The sequence below is a fragment of the Martes martes genome, assembly GCF_963455335.1.
Source record: "Martes martes genome assembly, chromosome: 2".
Lineage (NCBI taxonomy): Eukaryota > Metazoa > Chordata > Mammalia > Carnivora > Mustelidae > Martes > Martes martes.
In genome coordinates, this window is record NC_137889.1 from 34,903,525 (window position 1) to 34,922,610 (window position 19,086).

At 35.4% G+C, this 19,086-nt stretch overlaps 1 protein-coding gene across 1 annotated transcript in view; it reads left to right on the forward strand.

Moving 5' to 3' along the window:
- ADAM32 (ADAM metallopeptidase domain 32) overlaps nt 1-19,086 on the forward strand; it is a gene marked incomplete at both ends in the record, with an annotated part of 188,452 nt that overhangs the window by 26,695 nt on the left and 142,671 nt on the right. Inside the window, 5 exons of the mRNA XM_080796289.1 lie at nt 1,813-1,874; nt 4,195-4,270; nt 9,997-10,073; nt 12,041-12,218; nt 17,722-17,790. Of these exons, the coding sequence (XP_080652415.1) occupies nt 1,813-1,874; nt 4,195-4,270; nt 9,997-10,073; nt 12,041-12,218; nt 17,722-17,790 (462 nt within the window). The remainder of the gene's footprint in view (nt 1-1,812; nt 1,875-4,194; nt 4,271-9,996; nt 10,074-12,040; nt 12,219-17,721; nt 17,791-19,086) is intronic.

Consider the following 19,086-nt stretch of genomic DNA (forward strand, 5'->3'; position numbering starts at 1 on the left):
TTTATGAGATTTCCCTTGTATATAATTGTTTTCTCTTAGTGCTTTTAAAATTCTCTTCACTTCTTTGTGCCATTTTAATTATTATGTGTCTTGGTGTAGACCTCTTTGGGTTGATTTTGTTGGGGGTTCTCTGTGATTCCTGGATCTTGATATCTGTTTCCCAGGTTAGTGACTTTTTCCTTTGTTATTTCCTTGAATACGTTTTCTTCCCTCTTTTCTCTCTCTCTGCTCCTTCTGGGATTCCTATAATGCTAATACTCTTACACTTGTTATATTATTCTCATTTTTTTATTATTCTTTTACTATTTGCTGTTAAGCTTGATTGCTTTCCATTACTCTGTCTCTTGGTTTTTTGGTTTCTTCTTCTCCTTCCTCTAGTTTATTATTCCCTCTAGTGTATTTTTAATTTCTATTATTGAGTTCTTCATCCCAGATTGGTTCTTTTTATATTTTCTATTTCTTTGTTTAAGTTCTAATGGAGATCTTCTTAAGTCCAGTGAGTATCTTTAGAGCATTACTTTGAATTCTCTTTCAGGCATATTGCTTATCTTCATTTCATTTAGCTCTTTTGCTGTGAATTTATTAGCTTGTTTATTTTCATTTGAGACATACTTTTCTGTCTTCTCATTTTGTCTCTTTGTGTCTGTTTCTGTGTGTTAGGAAAGTCAACTACTTCTGCTCTGGAAAGTAGTGACTTTATGAAGAAGAGGTGCTGTAGTGCCCTGAAGTGCGATGTTCCCTATTTACCAGAACCTGGTGCTCCATCGGTGTCGCCTATGTATGTTGTATGTGTCCTAATGTGATTGAGAGGCATATGCCTTATGTCCAGTTGTCTGCAGTGTTTCTCTTTTCCTTTTGTGGGGAATGCTTGGTCCCTGTGTTGTTAAGGGGTCAGTCTGGGGCCACCTTGGACTTGAATTGAGCAGACCAGATGTTTGCCAGGACTGCAGTCTCAACACACTGCAGGGTGTGTTCTGCCTGTGTTGTCCCCCGAGAAGTTCTCGTTGGTGGGAAGGGTCTGCAGTGAGACCAGATATCTATCCACAGTCTGTTTGTTGGGGTTTCAGGGACTTCAAACTACCAGACTATCTTTGTGTTGCCCCTTATGGGGTTTTTGTGGGTGGGAGAGCTGACAGTCACAAATCCTAGAAGCCTTATCTTTTTCTGTGTTCTGGTATTTGTGTCTTTTTGGTTTTTATATGCTTACGTTTTCTTTTCAATGATGCTCTAACTCTTGCTTTTTACAAGTTCTCTTGGGTTGGATAAAATCTCATCACTCAGCTTCAGCAACTTAGTGGTATTGCAACTTGTCATTATCCATGTTTTAACTTGAGGATAGTAGTGATAGAGTCAAAAACAATACCAAATTTTGTTAAGAATTTTCTACTTAAAAATATAGAGATCAGGCAATACATTTTAAGAAAACAGTTAAATATCTTTTGTGCCTGATAGAATAAGCTTTGCTGATATAGGATGTCTTATTGTCCTGGTGATGCCACCTACATAGAAATTATAGCATAAAATGTGGTCTCTAATTTCAGAAGAAGTTAAAATTCAGTTATATATAGTTATATATAGATTTCTAATCCCATATAAATTCTTATGTTAGGCTTATTTTTATAGGAATTGACTGGGTTATATAATAAATACACGATATCATTTTTAATATTTTTTGCAAATTTTAAATCATATATAGTCTGAGACATTTTAATCAAGACATTTTAGGGAATGTTTGGAGGGACTGGTTGATATAAAATTATTGTTTTGCTGCTGTTTCATGAATCTTCGTTTCATTTGTTCTGAATTCTCTAGGAACAGATATCCTATACTATTGCAATAGATGAGAAGCCATACACTGTACACCTTAAGCAAAGGTAACTTTTTATTCATTTAGTTTTGTATTTCATTTTATTGATATGAATTTATTTATTTAAAATAAAAATGGAGAGTTAAAAATAATTAATTTAGTTGTTATTAAACATTTTAGTTATTTCAGATGAACAGATGCTTTCCTGAGAGTTAATTTAATTTTTGGTCCTAATGCCTCAAGTAGTCTTTTGTGAATAGAGGGGAACAGAAAAAAAATAAGCTCCCCCTTCTAAAGATTAATCTATATGATCTTGTTGACAGAACCAGAAAGACCTATATAATCAGGGCAGAATGTTGGAATAAGAAGTAGGTCTGTAAGTGTATCAGGATTTGATCAGAGAGACAGGCCTGGAATAAGGAATCTATTATGGAATGAGACTATACCCTTGTGAGAGTTTATGAAAAATAGTACTAGCTGTGTACTTCCCTCAGAGAACTGAGAAAGTAATTGAAATAACTTTCTGCAGGGTTTAATTATCTCATGGAAACCAGGAAACCATGGAAATGTCTCTCATGCAGAGAAAAGTTGGCTTAGAATTAATATGTGACTTTGAATAGGATAATTTCAGTTAAATTTTGATTATAGAACTAGACTATATGGTATTAGGGAGAGGTGGATTGTGAGAAACTTAAGGTAGTAAGTTGTAAATAACTTTTTCAAAAATGTTTGGCAGAAAAAGAAGAAACAGGTGCAGATGAATGCTTTTTAAGAAGGAAGAAACAAAGTTTCTTAGGCTGGAGGGAATTTTCTTAGAGATGTGTAAACAAGCTATTTATTGTATAAAATGCCAAAGAATAGGATTGAGTAAAAGAAGAGTTAACCTACTCCTGTAGACAGAAGGGAAGAATATGGTAAATGGCAACTCAAAGATCTTTTCAAGTTGTGTAAGAGGGAAAGTGAGAGTACTCAGTGCATTTGAACATCTTATCAGGACTATTAACAGTGGTAAGAATTATAGGGACTGGAGTTTAGGAGGTGGGTAAAGCATGTGTGTATTGTTTTGGGAAATTACTTGCATAATGATTATGATGGCATAGTGATATAGGAAGGTATTGCAAATAGCTTATATGAGAAATAACAGAAAGTAGAACTATGTAGAGGTAGGGAATTTTTTTCCTTTTGGGATATATACTGAGGTGGCAGGAAAAAGATTAGCTAACACTGGATTTAGTGGTAGAAGAGATTTGGTGTAGCAGTGAAGGAGAAGAGGAACAGATCTGAGTCAGGGGAAATGTGAGCTCAGTTTTGAAAAAAATTAGATATGAAGTGCTTGTAGGATATGCCAAGGGAAATGTCCAGTTGACAGTTTAGAATGTGAATGTGAATTTCAAAGCCATCTATTTATGTAGGTATAAATGAAGCACCAGAAATGAACAAGATAAACCTGTAGAGGTAGGACCCAGATGAAGGGACTCTTAAAGTATACAGAAAGTTGTTAGGGAAGCCAGGTGGAAATAGAATGATTGAAGTTGAAGAGTAGATGGCTTAAAAAAGGGAAGTGTGGTCAGTAGTATGTCTGTGTCAGAGTAGTTTTATTTGACTTCAAAATGCATTTTGGATTTGACATCTAGGAGGTTATTAGTTACCCGTAGAAGATCACTTTTAGTGGAGGATGCCTAACTAGCTAATCTAAGTGGTCTAGTTATGTTACATTGGATTGAGGAGTGACCATGAGGTGAGGAAATAGGATAATAAGTATAGGGAGTGATACCAGAGAAGGTTGAACTCGGATTTGTAGTTTCAGTATCTACATTCAGATTAATACGACTTTTACACAATACTCTTCTACTTCATTATAAAGGTAATATATATGCATGGTAGTGAAATTTAGAAAGAATGAAAGAATGGAAAACTCTCATAATCCTACACGTGGTTTATATCTTTGCAAATTTTAAAATGCCTTTTTTCTCATCTTGTAGTCCCTTCTTATTTTAAAGGAGTTCATTAAAATAAAATAAAGGAGTTCATTAAAATAGGAAAATTATTTTGAGTGTGTATTTCTTTGAATATAAACTGTATATTTATGTCAAAAGAAAATACTACCTTTGTTTGGTTTGCAGACTTACTACAAAGGTCCAGGCCTGGAGAGCAAGTATTTCAGGCTTTGAGAACCATACTGTTTCTGTTAAAATGACTCAGCTCTGCTGTTGTAACTTAAAAACAGCCATGGACCATACATAAATTGGTGGGTGTGGCTGTGTGCCAATAAAACTTTATTTACAAAGACAGAGTAGGCCAGATTTGGCCTGAGGGTATTAGTTTGCTGAGCACTGCTTTATATGTTTCAAAAAGAATAACTTTTAATATTATCTCATTTTTAATAGTTTTTTTTTAGCACATAATTTTATGGTTTACTTGTATAACCAAGGATCTGTGAATTCTCATCCTTCAGATATTCAGGTAAGATTTAAATTCTGTATTTTACAGATTTTAAACATCTTCTTTACATTGAATAAATGTTTTCCTAATACAGAATACTGTATTCATAAGGGATATATTTAAGGATCGGGTTATTGCCTCATTTCCCTCATTATTAGCCTTTCCTGAAGTCTTGGTAAATTAAAGACAAACTAGATGGACTAAGGCTTCTATTCTGCATAGAACAGAGACACCATTTAGTTAATTAGTTTATTTATCTTTTGTTGAATAAATGAATATAAATTAAACACTAATAAAACCAAACACAAATACTGAACACAGTATTTTAAACCTTTTCTTTTTTTCCCCTATCACTCCATCAATAATGACCCTACCCTTTAAATTAGATAGCCACATCCATCCGCTTCCCCTGTCTCCATCCTGATAACACTCTTTTCCAAGTAAATTCTTAGATTATTGCTATAACTTCCTGAATAATCTTGTTTCTATACCTTGTCCATCCCTTTAGTCAGTTTTCAACATGACCAAAAAGATCAGTCCTGTTAGAGCCTAGACACATTGTTTCTGCACTCAGAACCCTCTATGGTATGACATCCTGTTCACAAAATGAGAGCCAAAGTCATTTCAACATCCTACAGCCTTTATACAGTCTGGTTCTCTTTACCTAACTGACCTCATTTCCTATTACTGCCTACCTTGGTCATTCTGTTCCAACTACATTGGTATCCTTGCTGTTCTTCAGCATACCAGACATCTTCTTCTTCCAGGATCACTTTCTATTTTCTTTGATCCAGATGCTAGCTCTTTCCCAAGATTCCCTTTCCTTAAGGTCTTTGCTTAAAATTACCAACTCCTATTTAATTAATTAATTAATTAATTAATTTCTTTTCAGCATAACGGAACTCATTGTTTATGCACCACACCCAGTGCTCCATGCCATACGTGCCCTCCATAATACCCACCACCTGGCTCCCTCAATGTCCCACCCCCCCGCCCCTTCAGAACCCTCAGATTGTTTTTCAGAGTCCATAGGCTCTCATTTTTCATCTCCCCTTCCAATTTCCCTCATCTCTCTTCTCCTCTCCATCTCCTTATGTCCTCCTTGTTATTTGTTATGTTCCACAAATAAGTGAAACCATATGATAATTAACTCTCTGCTTGACTTATTTCACTCAGCATAATCTCTTCCAGTCCTGTCCATGTTGATACAAAAGTTGGGTATTCATCCTTTCTGATGGAGGCATAATACTCCATCATGTATATGGACTACATCTTCCTTATCCATTCATCCATTGAAGGGCATCTTGGTTCTTTCCACAGTTTGGCGACCATGGCCATTGCTGCTATAAACATTGGGGTAAAGATGGCCCTTCTTTTCACTACATATGTATCTTTGGGGTAAATACCCAGTAATGCAATTGCAGGGTCATAAGGAAGCTCTATTTTTAGTTTCTTAAGGAATCTCCACACTGTTCTCCAAAGTGGCTCACCAACTTGCATTCCCACCAACAGTGTAGGAGGGTTCCCCTTTCTCCACATCCTCTCCAACACACGTTGTTTCCTGTCTTGCTAATTTTGGCCATTCTAACTGGTGTAAGGTGGTATCTCAATATGGTTTTAATTTGAATCTCCCTGATGGCTAGTGATGATGATCATTTTTTCATGTGTCTGATAGCCATTTGTATGTCTTCACTGGAGAAGTGTCTGTTCATGTCTTCTGCCCATTTTTTGACATGGTTATCTGTTTTGTGTGTGTTGAGTTTGAGAAGTTCTTTATAGATCCCGGATATCAGCCTTTTGTCTGTACTGTCATTTGCAAATATCTTCTCCCATTCCGTGGATTGCCTCTTTGTTTTGTTGACTGTTTCCTTTGCTGTGCAGAAGCTTTTGATCTTGATGAAGTCCCAAAAGTTCATTTTTGCTTTGTTTCCTTTGCCTTTGGAGACATATCTTGAAAGAAGTTGCTGTGACTGATATTGAAGAGGTTACTGCCTATGTTCTCCTCTAGGATTCTGATGAATTCCTGTCTCACGTTGAGGTCTTTTATCCATTTCGAGTTTATCTTTGTGTACGGTGTAAGAGAATGGTTGAGTTTCATTCTTCCACATATAGCTGTCCAATGTTCCCAGCACCATTTATTGAAGAGACTGTCTTTTTTCCACTGTATGTTTTTTCCTGCTTTGTTGAAGATTATTTGACCATAAAGTTGAGGGTCCATATCTGGGCTCTCTACTCTGTTCCACTGGTCTATGTGTCTGTTTTTATGCCAGTACCATGCTGTCTTGGTGATCACAGCTTTGTAGTAAAGCTTGAAATCAGGTAACGTGATGCCCCCAGTTTTGTTTTTATTTTTCAACATTTCCTTAGCAATCTGGGGTCTCTTCTGATTCCATACAAATTTTAGGATTATTTGCTCCAGCTCTTTGAAAAATACTGGTGGAATTTTGATCGGAATGGCATTAAAAGTATAGATTGCTCTAGGCAGTATAGACATTTTAACAGTGTTTATTCTTCCGATCCAAGAGCATGGAATGGTCTTCCATCTTTTTGTGTCTTCTTCAATTTCATTCATGAGTGTTCTGTAGTTCCTCAAGTACACATCCTTTACGTCTTTGGTTAGGTTTACTTCCAGGTATCTTATGGTTCTTGGTGCTATAGTAAATGGAATCGATTATCTAATTTCCCTTTCTGTATTTTCATTGTTAGTGTATAAGAAAGCCACTGATTTTTGGACATTGACTTTGTATCCTGCCACATTACTGAATTGCTGTATGAGCTCTAGTAGTTTGGGGGTGGAGTCTTTCAGGTTTTCCATATAAAGAATCATGTCATCTGCGAAGAGAGAGAGTTTGACTTCTTCCTTGCCAATTTGGATACCTTTTATTTTTCTTTGTTGTCTGATTGCTGTTGCTAGGACTTCTAATACTGTGTTGAACAAGAGTGGCGAGAGTGGGCATCCTTGTCGTGTTCCTGATCTCAACAGGAAGGCTGAGAGCTTTTTCCCATTGAGGATGATGTTTGCTGTGGGTCTTTCATAGATTTTATGAAGTTCAGGAATGTTCCCTTTATCCCTATACTTTGAAGCATTTTAATCAGGAACGGATGCTGGATTTTGTCAAATGCTTTTTCTGCATCAATTGAGAGGACCATGTGGTTCTTCTCTCTTCTCTTATTGATTTGTTCTATCACATTGATTGATTTGTGAATGTTGAACCATCCTTGTAACCCAGGGATGAATCCCACCTGGTCATGGTGGATAACCTTTTTAATGTGTTGTTGGATCCTATTTGCTAGAATCTTGTTGAGAATCTTAGCATCCATATTCATCAGTGATATTGGTCTGAAATTCTCCTTTTTGGTGTGGTCTTTGCCTGGTTTGGGGATCAGGGTAATGCTGGCTTCATAAAAAGATTCTGGAAGTTTTCCTTCTGCTTCAATTTTTTGAAACAGCTTCAGGAGAATAGGTGTTATTTCTTCTTTGAAAGTTTGGTAGAATTCCCCAGGGAATCCATCAGGTCCTGGGCTCTTGTTTTTTGGGAGGTTTTTGATCACTGCTTCAATCTCGTTACTAGATATCAGTCTATTCAGGTTTTCAGTTTCTTCCTGGTTCAATTTTGGGAGTTTATAATTTTCTGGGAATGCATCCATTTCATCTAGGTTGCTTAACTTATTGGCATATAACTGTTGATAATAACTTCTGATGATTGTTTCTATTTCCTTGGTGTTAGTTGTGATCTCTCCCTTTTCATTCATAATTTTATTAATTTGAGCTTTCTCTCTTTTCTTTTGGATTAGCGTGGCCAATGGTTTATTGATCTTATTGATTCAAAAAACCAGCTTCTAGTTTCATTGATACGTTCTACTGTATCTCTAGTTTCTATCTCATTGATCTCTGCTCTAATCTTGATTATTTCCCTTCTTGTGTGTGGAGTTGGCTTAATTTGTTGTTGATTCTCCAGTTCTTTAAGGTGTAGAGACAGCTGGTGTATTCTGGATTTTTCAATTTTTTTGAGGGAGGCTTGGATGGCTATGTATTTCCCCCTTAGGACTGCCTTTGCTGTATCCCATAGGTTTTGGGCCTAAGTGTCTTCATTCTCATTGGTTTCCATGAATTGTTTAAGTTCTTCTTTGATCTCCTGGTTGATCCAAGCATTCTTAAGCAAGGTGGTCTTTAGCTTCCAGGTGTTTGAGTTTCTTCCAAACTTTTCCTTTTGATTGAGCTCCAGTTTCAAAGCATTGTGATCTGAGAATATGCAGGGAATAATCTCGATCTTTTGGTATTGGTTGAGCCCTGATTTGTGACCCTATATATGGTCTATTCTGGAGAAGGTTCCATGTGCACTTGAGAAGTATGAGTATTCTGTTGTTTTAGGTTGGAATGTTCTGTATATATCTATGAGGTCCATCTCGTCCAATGTGTCATTCAATGCTCTTGTTTCCTTATTGATTTTAAATTGCTCTCTTACCTTTAGTCCTCTCTATCTGTTTCGTTTTTCATTATGGTGCTTTTCAATATATGATGTGTCATATATTTTATTTATTTTCTGTTTCCCCAGCAAAATAATCTTCATGAAGGCAGGGATTTTATTTTAGTCTTTTTTATTTACTGTTCTATCCCCAATGCCTGGAAAAATTCCTGGCATATTGTTAGCATGACAAAAATTTGCTGAAAGATTAAATTTGGACACCATGTTACTTTACTTTTATTGGCTAGGGCTGTCAGCTTCCTTTCTTGCCCCTTCCTCCTCTCCTTCATTCCCTTATAAAACAGTGTCTTAATTAGAAATCTTATACTGGTTTCCACCAAAATTTATAGCACTATTGAATCTTGGAAATTACATAATCTTTTCCCTGTGATGATGTTTGCTATATCTCCAGCTTAATTGTACGTGCTCAGAGATCAAATTTTATATGACTTCAGTTCTTTAAAATTTCTTGTCTCTCTTCGTGGCCCAGAATATGGTTTCATTTTTGTAAATGTTCTATGTTCTTTAAAAAGAACATATTCTTTAAAAATAATATAGGTTTTATTCTACCTATATTAAGTTGCTAACATGCTGTTTAGATCTTCTGTAGATCCTGAATGTTTGATTTATCAGTTACTGACAGAAATGTGTCTTCTACTATGATTATGCATTTCTCTATTTTTATTATTTTTTTAATTTTGAGCTTATTTGTTTTGAAGCTTTCTAGTAAGTGAATACAAATTTGGAATATTTATATCTTCCTGATCATTCGAAACTCTTTTCATTATGAAATGTTCCTCTTTATCACCTGGCAATGTTTCTTGCCTTAAAGTTTCCATTTCCTGTATTAATATAGTTTCTGAATCATCCTTTTGGTTTGTGTTGATATGGTATATTGTTTTCTAGTTCCTTAATCTTCCTGTGTCCTTAAATTTTAGATTTTTTTTAGTAGAGTATGAGGTTTTTAAAGAAATCCAGATTCATAATCTTTGTCTTTTAGTTGATGACCTAAATTTATATATTGAAAAGCAATTTAACCTAAAATCTGGGATAATACTTTGGAAACAGAATAAAATATTAATCCCAAATATTAATCAGAAGAGTAGTTAATATAATAGAAGTGACAAGTATAGGGAAACTTTTCCTGAATATCACTTTATTCATGCTGATATATAAACCATGTAGCCTATGAAAATATTCAGAAAATTCTAGCAAGCATAAAAATAAGAAATCATTAGAAAATTTGTCAGTCCTAAATACTTCTCTTTTTTTCTTTCCTAGGCTCAGTGCTACTACCAGGGGCATATTGAAGGACATCTGAATTCTGTTGTCACACTCAGCACATGCTCTGGATTGAGGTTATTTATGTTCTGCAACTGATATGTGAACATATTTGGCTGCAGTGAATTTGTTATGTTTATATTAAGTCTGGGGCTGAGGGAGGATTCCCATGTGGAGATAATACAATGAAGTCCTCCTCTGGACATGTTTCTTCTCTTGTATCTCCTCACTTTCCTTGCAGACCAGAGACATTTCTAACTTCTTTGAAGGTTTAGGTTTCCTCCTCTCCTTACTCTGTATCTTGTTTTTTTTTTTTTTTTTAGCTATAGAAATGACAACTGAATGTAAATGACTACAGCAAGTTGGAGGAGCTGTTGAGGATAGCTTATTTTTTCAGCAAATGGGTATATTTGGTACCTACCATGTGTCTCCTACTGGCTTAGTGTTTGGAGATATAAAAATAAATAAAAACAAACAAGGCATACTTTTTCTCAAGGAAAATCACCTTCAGGAAGAGGGGGCAAATTCTATATAAGCAAATAATTACTAATATAGTATTCATATTTTTCTAATATCACTGTCTTAAATGTTAACAATTAAAGGGTTTCTTCCGTAGTGCCTATTTTCCATTTTGTCAGGAAATTCTTCATCTTCATTTTTGTAATATAGGATCCTTATGTTAACAAACAAATAACTGTTCCTTTTGCTTGTTATGTGGAACCCTATGGTTTTTGGGAAATAGCCACTTGAACCAGAGCCAGAGCCAGAGAATAGTTATAAAAGTTGTTTACTCTTTAAAATCTTGATTTTAATTTCTTATTCAGACTATATGCATAAAAAGATTAATAATGCCTTTTCATAATTAAAGCTAAATTTTTATTTTTATAAATAAAATTTAACTTATTATATATACTTTTGTTATATAGGCAATGTGATCATTTTTCTTTTTCTTCCTTTCTCTTTTTTTTAAAATAATTTATTTATTTGTTTGACAGCCTGAGATCACAAGTAGGTAGAGAGGCAGGTGGTGGTGGGTGGGGGGTGGGGGGTGGGGGTGTGGCGTGGGAAGCAGGCTCCCTGCTGAGCAGAGAGCCTGATGTAGGGCTCAATCCCAGGACCCTGGGATAATGGCCTGAGCCAAAGGCAGAGGCTTTAACCCACTGAGCCACCCAGGCGCCCTCATTTTTCTTTATTTAAAATTGTGTTGTGTTAGTCACCATACAGTACATCATTAGTTTTTGATGTAGTGTTCCACAATTCATTGTTTGTGTATAATACCCAGTGCTCCATGCAATCTGTGTCCTCCTTAATACCCATCACTGGGCTAAGGTATCACCCCTACCCCCTTCCCTCTAAAACCCTTATTTTGTTTCTCGGAGTCCATAGTCTTTTATGATTCATCTACCCCTCCGAGATCCCCCCCTTCATTTTTCCCTTCCTTTTCCTAATGTCCTCCGTGCTATTCCTTATGTTCCACAAATACGTGAAACCATATGATAACTTACTTTCTCTGCTTGACTTATTTTACTTAACATAATCTCCCCAGTCCCATCCATGTTGATGCAAAGCCTGGGTATTCATCCTTTCTGAATTCTATTCATTCTATTCTATTCTGAATCTGTTCATTCCCTTGTATATATGGACCACATCTTTTTTATCCATTAATCATTTTTTAAAAGCAGTGCCAGCCAGAGAGAAATTCATTAAGATTTCTATTTACTATTGCTTTCATTTCGCTGGCTTGGAGAACAGGGAATTCCTTAATCACTGTAATGCTGTATGCTTATACACCTCACAACTGATTATATAATTTCTGCTGCCTTTATATCTATAGAGAGAATCAAATGGAAAGCTGATTTTGTAGATTGCAGGAGATCTTTTGTCTCTTCAGAATTATCTCCATAATGTCAAGAGTTAGGGTCAAAATACAGAGCTCAAAATTGTTCTTTATCCTCCACTTCCTCCTCCTCCTTTTGGATTCTATCAGAGTTTTATAATAGAGATTTGATTAAAAGCACTTACAGTTTTAGTCTTAATTTTACAGAGGAATACTGCAATTTGAAAATGTTTCTTATGGAATTGAGCCTCTGGAATCTGCAGTTGAATTTCAACATCTTCTTTATAAATTAAAGAGTGGAAACAGTGAATTTGAAGATCTTAGTGAAGATAACCAAGGCACAGAAAAAAACCCAGTGGACTATAACATTTTTGTAAGTGAAAAGGTGAGTTTGTGTATGTTTTATTACTATTTTCAGGGCAATTATTGTCCTTACTTAATTTATGTCTAAGAAAATTATATGAACATACATGTAACTGTAACAAATAATTCTTTCCTTCAGAACATCCTTATCTTTTCTTAATGTTACAATTTCCTTTGAACCATATATGGTCTTCTCCTTGCATCAATTGATCATCTACTTTTTTATGATAAATTTTTATTCTAATTCTTATTTTGTTACATACTTATAACTTTCTAAAAATTAGTGTATATTCAACATAAATGTAATAAACTGAATTCCTGCTTTTGTGTCTGTATTCCTGGAAGTTATTTAAATGCTAGTATTTTTTTTCCAACTGTAGTCAAATTTTATTCTTTCTGCATCTAAAGCTCAGCGTATCTTCTTTTGATTCAGAAGGATTTTTTTTTTTTAATTAGTTACTGGGGTGGAATTTAGTGACTCATCAGTTGCATATAACACCCAGTGCTCATTTCACCAAGTGCCATCCCCTTAATGCCCATCACCCAATTACCCCTCCCCCCCACCCATCTCAACTCAGAAACCCTCTGTTTATAGTTAAGAGTATTTTATGGTTTGCCTTCTTCTCTATTTTTATCTTAGTTTGTTTTTCCTTCCCTTCCCCTATGTTCATCTGTTTTATTTCTTAAATTCCACATATGAGTGAGATCATGTAGTATTTGTCTTTCTGACTTATTTTGCTTAGCATAATACTCTCTAGTTCCATCCATGTCATTGTAAATGGCAAGATTTCATTCTTTTTGATGGCTGAGTAGTGTTCCATTTGTGTGTGTGTGTGTGTGTGTGTGTGTGTGTGTACACACCACATCTTCTTTATCCATTCATCTGTTGATGTAAATCTGGGCTCTTTCCATGGTTTGGCTGTTGTGGACATTGCTGCTATAAACATTGGGGTGTGTGTGCCCCTTTGAATCAGTATTTTTTTATCCTTTGGATGCAATTGCTGGGTCATAGGGTAGTCTATTTTTAACTTTTTGAGGAACCTCCATACTGTTTCCTGGAATGGTTGCACCAGTTTGCATTCCCACCAACACTACGAAGGTTCTCATTCTTGGCATGCTCATCAACATCTGTTGTTTCCTGAGGTGTTCATTTTAGCCACTCTGACAGGTGTGAAGTGGTATCTTACTGTGGTTTTGATTTGTATTTCTCTGATGCCAAGTGATGTTGAGCATTGTTTCATATGTCTGTTGGCCATTTGTAGGTCTTCTTTGGAGAAATATCTGTTCATGTCTTCTGCCCATTTCTTCACTGTTTTGTTCTTTGGGTTTTGAGTTTGATAAGTTCTTTATAGATTTTATCTGATAAGACATTTGCAAATATCTTCTCCCTATCTGTAGGTTGCATTTTAGCTGTGTTGACTGTTTCCTTTGGGTACAGAAGCTTTTTATCTTGATGAAATCACAATAGTTTGTCTTTGTTTTTATTTTTCTTGCCTTTGGAGAGGTGTTTAGTGAGAAGTTGCTGTGGCTGAGGTCTAAGAAGTTGCAGCCCATGTTCCACTCTAGGATTTTGATGGATTCCTGTCTCACATTTAGGTGTTTCATCCATTTTACGTCTACTTTTGTGTATGGTATAAGAAAATGTTGCAGTTTTTTTCTTCTTCATGGAATATCTTTTTCTATCCTTTCACTTTCAGTCTATATCTATCTTTAGGCCTCAAATTAGTCTTTTATGGACAGCATATATGGGTCTTGTTTTTTTTTAAATCCACTATCTTATCTTATGCCTTTTGATTGCAGCATTTAGTCCACTTACATTTAAGGTTATTATTGGTAGGTGTGTACTGACTGACATTTTATTAATAGTTTTCTGGTTGATTTTTGGTTCTTCTTTGTTCCTTCTATTGCTCTCCTACCTGTGTGATTTGATGACTTTTTTCTGTTATGCATGGATTCTTTTATCCTTATATTATTTAGTATCTATTATAGGTTTTTGGTTTGTGATTACCATGAGGTTCATATACAACAACCTATGTATATAGCCATCTTTTATTTTTTTATTCATTTTTTTAAAAGATTTTATTTATTTGACAGAAAGGGAGAGAGAGCAAGAGAGGGAAAGCACAAGCACTGCTGAGTGGAGAGCCTGTTGCAAGGCTTTATCCCATCACCCTGGGATTATGGGCTGAGCCGAAGGCTGCTGCTTAACCAACTGAGCTCCCCAGGTGTCCCTAAAACCATCTTTTTAACGTTGATGATCTCTTTATTTTGAATACATTCTAAAAGCACCTACATATTTATTCCCCCTCCATGTTCTATGTATTTGATTTCATAGTTTCATCTTTTATTTTTGCTTAACTAATTACTGTAGATATAGTTGATTTTACTGCTTTTGTCTTTTCACCTTCATACTAACTTTATAAATGCATGGTCCACTACCTTCACTCTATGTTTACTTTCCCAGTGAGATATTACTTTCATAATTTTCTTACTTCTAGATATGACTTTTTCTTATCTACTTAAATAAATCCCTTTGACATTTCTTATAAGGTTGGTTTAGTGTAATGAACTTCTTTAACCTTTGTCTGGGAAACTGTTTATCTCTCCTTCAATTCTAATGAAAGCCCTGCTGGGTAGAGTATTCTTGTTTGTAGGTTTTTTCCATTCAGCACTTTAAATATATCATGACAATCTCTTCTGGCCTGAAAAGTTTTTGTTGAAAAATCATCTGATGGGTTTATGGGTGTTCCTTTGTATGTAACTACTCTTCTCTTGCTACTCTTAAGATTCTCTCTTTATATTTATTTTTTGATGTTTTAGTAATTATCTTGCTGTAGATCTTCTTGGGTTCATCTTGTTTGGTCCTCTCTGTCCTTCCAGAACCTGGATTTCATTTCCTTTTTCTGATAAGGGGTGTTTTCAGCTATTCCATATTCAGGTAAGTATTCTGCTTGTTTCTTTTCTCTCCCATTTGTGGAACACCTATAATAAGAATGTTAGTATGCTTGGTGTTGTCTTAGAAGTCCCTTAAATTATCCTCCTTCTTAAAACTCTTTTTCTTTTTGCTGGTCAGCTTGAGTGCTTTCCGTTACCCTGTCTTCTGGATCACCAATCCATTCTTCTGTATCCTCTACTCTGCTGTTGATTCTCTCAAGTGTATTTTTCATTCAGGTATTGTATTCTTCACCTCTGGTTGATTTTTATTTAAGCATTTTATATCTCTTTGTTGAAGTTCTTCGTGTTCATCCAGTCTTCTCCAAGTTTAGTTATCAGATTTGTGACTATTAATTTGATCTCTGTCAGAGAGATTGGAGATGGAAAATGGAGATTTTGTTTAGTTCTTTCTCAAGATTTGTCTTGTTCTTTCATTTCAAACATATTCTTCTGTCTCCTCATTTTGCCTGTTTCTGTCTTGGTATTAGGTAGATCAGCTATGGCTCCTTATTTTGAAGGTATAGCCTTATATAGAAGGTATTCTGTGGGGCACAGAGCACTATTTCCCTCATCAGAATGAGGCATTCCAGGGTTGTCCCCTGTTTGAGGTATGTGTGCCCTTCTGTTGTGACTATGCTACAACCACTGTGTGTGGTTTCATGGGCAGGGCTAGCCCCTGTTGTGGTAGGTTTCAAGCCAAATCACGACTTTTGCTGTTGCATTGGTGGGCAGCGCTGCCCCCTGGCCTCCCCATAAGACAAGATCTGCTTCAGAAGGCCTTGTTCTGGCTAAGGGTATCTACTAGGTGTGTTTAGTTGGTAGCCACTTTGGGAGCAGTTGGTCTTGGCCAGGTATGCCTTCTGGGTGTGATAGAACAGGACCCATTGGAGGAGTCTCTGCCAGAGTAGGGGGGGGGTTGGTTAGACAGAGCCAGTCCTCGAGGGAACCCTGGGATGGGGCGTGCAGTGCTAACAAGGTAGATGGAAAGTGTCAGAATTGGTACCCACCAGCGTTGGGCCAGCTAGGCAAAAGGAGGGTGAGAAAAATAGCTCATACTAGCATTTCTGTTCTCAGAAAAAGTTTTTACAAATCTCTGTCCTTCTGACATTGGCCCTAAAATTAGTTACTTATCTTCACCTATGTTCCAGGTACTTTTCAAACAGCTGCTTCTGTGCTGAGCCTCTGAGTGAGTGAATATATGCATAGACTCTTTAAAAGCACAGTTCAATTTACTGTAGCCCTCTAATACTCCTCGAATTAAACCCTGCTGATTCTTAAAGCCATATATTATGAGCGTTTGTCTTTACACTGTAGGCCCCCAGTGCAGGGAATACCTAATGTGGAACTCAAACCTCTTGCTCTTCAGGGATGCAAAACTCAACAAAATGGAAAGGCAACCTACTGAATGAGAGAAAATTCTTGCAAATCATATACTCAATAAGAGGTTAATATGTGATATATGTAATAAACTCACAAAATTCCATAACAAAAGTAAATAATAAATTTTAAAATGGCAAAGGACATGAATAGACATTTTTCTAAAGAAGGCATACAGATGGCCATCAGGTATATGAAGAGGTGTTCAACAACACTAATCATCAAGGAAATGCAAATCAAAACCACAATGAAATATCACCTCACACCTATTAGGATAGCCTTTACCAAAAAGACAAAAGATAACAATTATTGGTGAGGCTGTAGAGAAAAGGGAACATTTGTGCCCAGTTAGTGGGAATGCAAATTGTTATAGCCACTGCGGAAAAGGATATGGAGGTTCCTCAAAAAGTTAAAAATTGAACTACCTATCATCCAGAAATTTTACTTCTGGATATATATCCATAGGAAATGAAATTAGTATCTTGAAGAGATACTTGTACTTGTGTATCTTGAGAATATATATATATGTATAATATATATATATATGCATGTGTGTGTATACACATACATACATACATATATACATATGTACATACATACATACACTGGAATATTCAGCCTTCAAAAAGAAGGAAATCTTCCCATTTCTGACAACATGGATGAACCTGGAGGCTGTAATGCTAAGTGAAATAAGCCACACCCAGAAAGACAAATACATGATTTCACTTATATGTAGAATCTTAAAATAGTAAAACTCCTAGAGGCAAAGAGTAAAATAGTAGTTGCCAGGAGCTGAGGACAAAGAGAAATGGGGAAATGTTGGTCAAATGGTACAAAGTTTCCGTTATGCAAGATAAGTAACTTTTGGGGATTAAACATATAGTATAATGACTATAGTTAATGATAGTGTATTGTATGACTGTAGTTAATGATAGTGTATTGTAAACTTGAAATTTGCTGAGTATTGATCTTGGGTGTTCTTATCATGCACACAAAAGGAAAATGGTCACTCTGTGAGGTGGATATGTTAATTAGCCTGATTATGACAATTATTTTACTATGTATATATATCAAAACATCTAGTCTTATACTTTAAATACATATAATTTTTGTCAGTTATACCTCAATAAAGTAGAAAAATGATTTTAAAAGTTCAGAATAAACAATTTATGAAAGTTTTATATGCTTTTAAGTGCTTTTTTTCTTTTTTCTAGTTGGAATCAGCTGTTCCAGATTTAATTCCTCTTTATGTGGAAATGCATATTGTGGTGGATAAAGCTTTGGTATGTATTTTTCTTTTTCTTTGTTATTAATTATTTGATGTGAATGTCTAATTCTCCCAACTAGAAAGGAACTTGTATTTTATGGTGACTAACATAACACATTAAAAAAAAAGTAAAAACAAAACAAAACAAAACAAAAACCCAACAATCTTTTTACTACATGTCTTGGAACAGTGGAAAAATTTGCAAACTGAAAAACGAAATACTCAAAATTACATATTTCTATTAGAAATGTTTTATTTGAGGGGCGCCTGGGTAGCTCAGTGGGTTAAGCCTCTGCCTTTGGCCCAGGTCATGATCTCAGGGTCCTGTGATCGAGCCCCGCATCGGGGTCTCTGCTCAGCGGGGAGCCTGCTTCCCCCTCTCTCTCTGCCTGCCTCTCTACCTACCCGTCATCTCTCTCTCTCAAATAAATAAATAAATAAATAATTAAAAAAAAAAAGAAATGTTTTATTTGAAATCTCTAAAAATCCTGAATAACAAAATCATTTTTAGGCTGATGCTTCATATCTTTAGAAACTCTCTCTATCTACAGTATTTTCAGTGATGATATTTGTTTTAAGTGAAAATCTTTAAGCTTTTAGTATTTGTTTTTAGGGCACTTGAAGAGCAGTATGTAGCCTAGGGAATGTTTTGTCCTATAAAGTTTTTATTGACCCAAAGTGATGAGAGTATAACTATGAGAACTGCTTACATTAATGTATCAAGATTTTTTTTTTTTTTGGAGCAGTTTTTAAGGGTCACCTGGTCCAGTGTATTGTTTACCTGGTACAAATATACTTTTAAATCCCTGATTCCCAAAAACTATTTGAGGACCTCTTATGGCTTTATTTCCTCCATATTTCAGAGATTTCAGAAAATGGGGAAAAATATGCTCTCCAGGTTATGTTCTGATGATGAACATTTGATTGTCACACCCCTGGAATATTACAAAGAGTATGAATCAAACACATTATCAGTTCTACTTGTAGAATTGTAGAGCTTGTCAGGAAGCCAAAGTTGAGATTCAGAGACGGATAGAATTTAGAAAAGAATATGAAAATATTTGATTTATTTAGAATATAGGAAAAGGGACAAATGGAACATTTAAGAAAAAATTAAGATATTTATAATAATGATGACTACATTTCCAGGGAATATTCTGGATTATAAAAATAATTTTTTTCAGAATTATGTTACAAACTTTAAGAGTTGTTTTAAAAGCTTTTGTCCAAATTGTCAGGATTAACCAGCCGTATGATGCTGATTAAATGTCTGTTTTCTATGTTTTTATACATATTTACATCTTCTTTAATA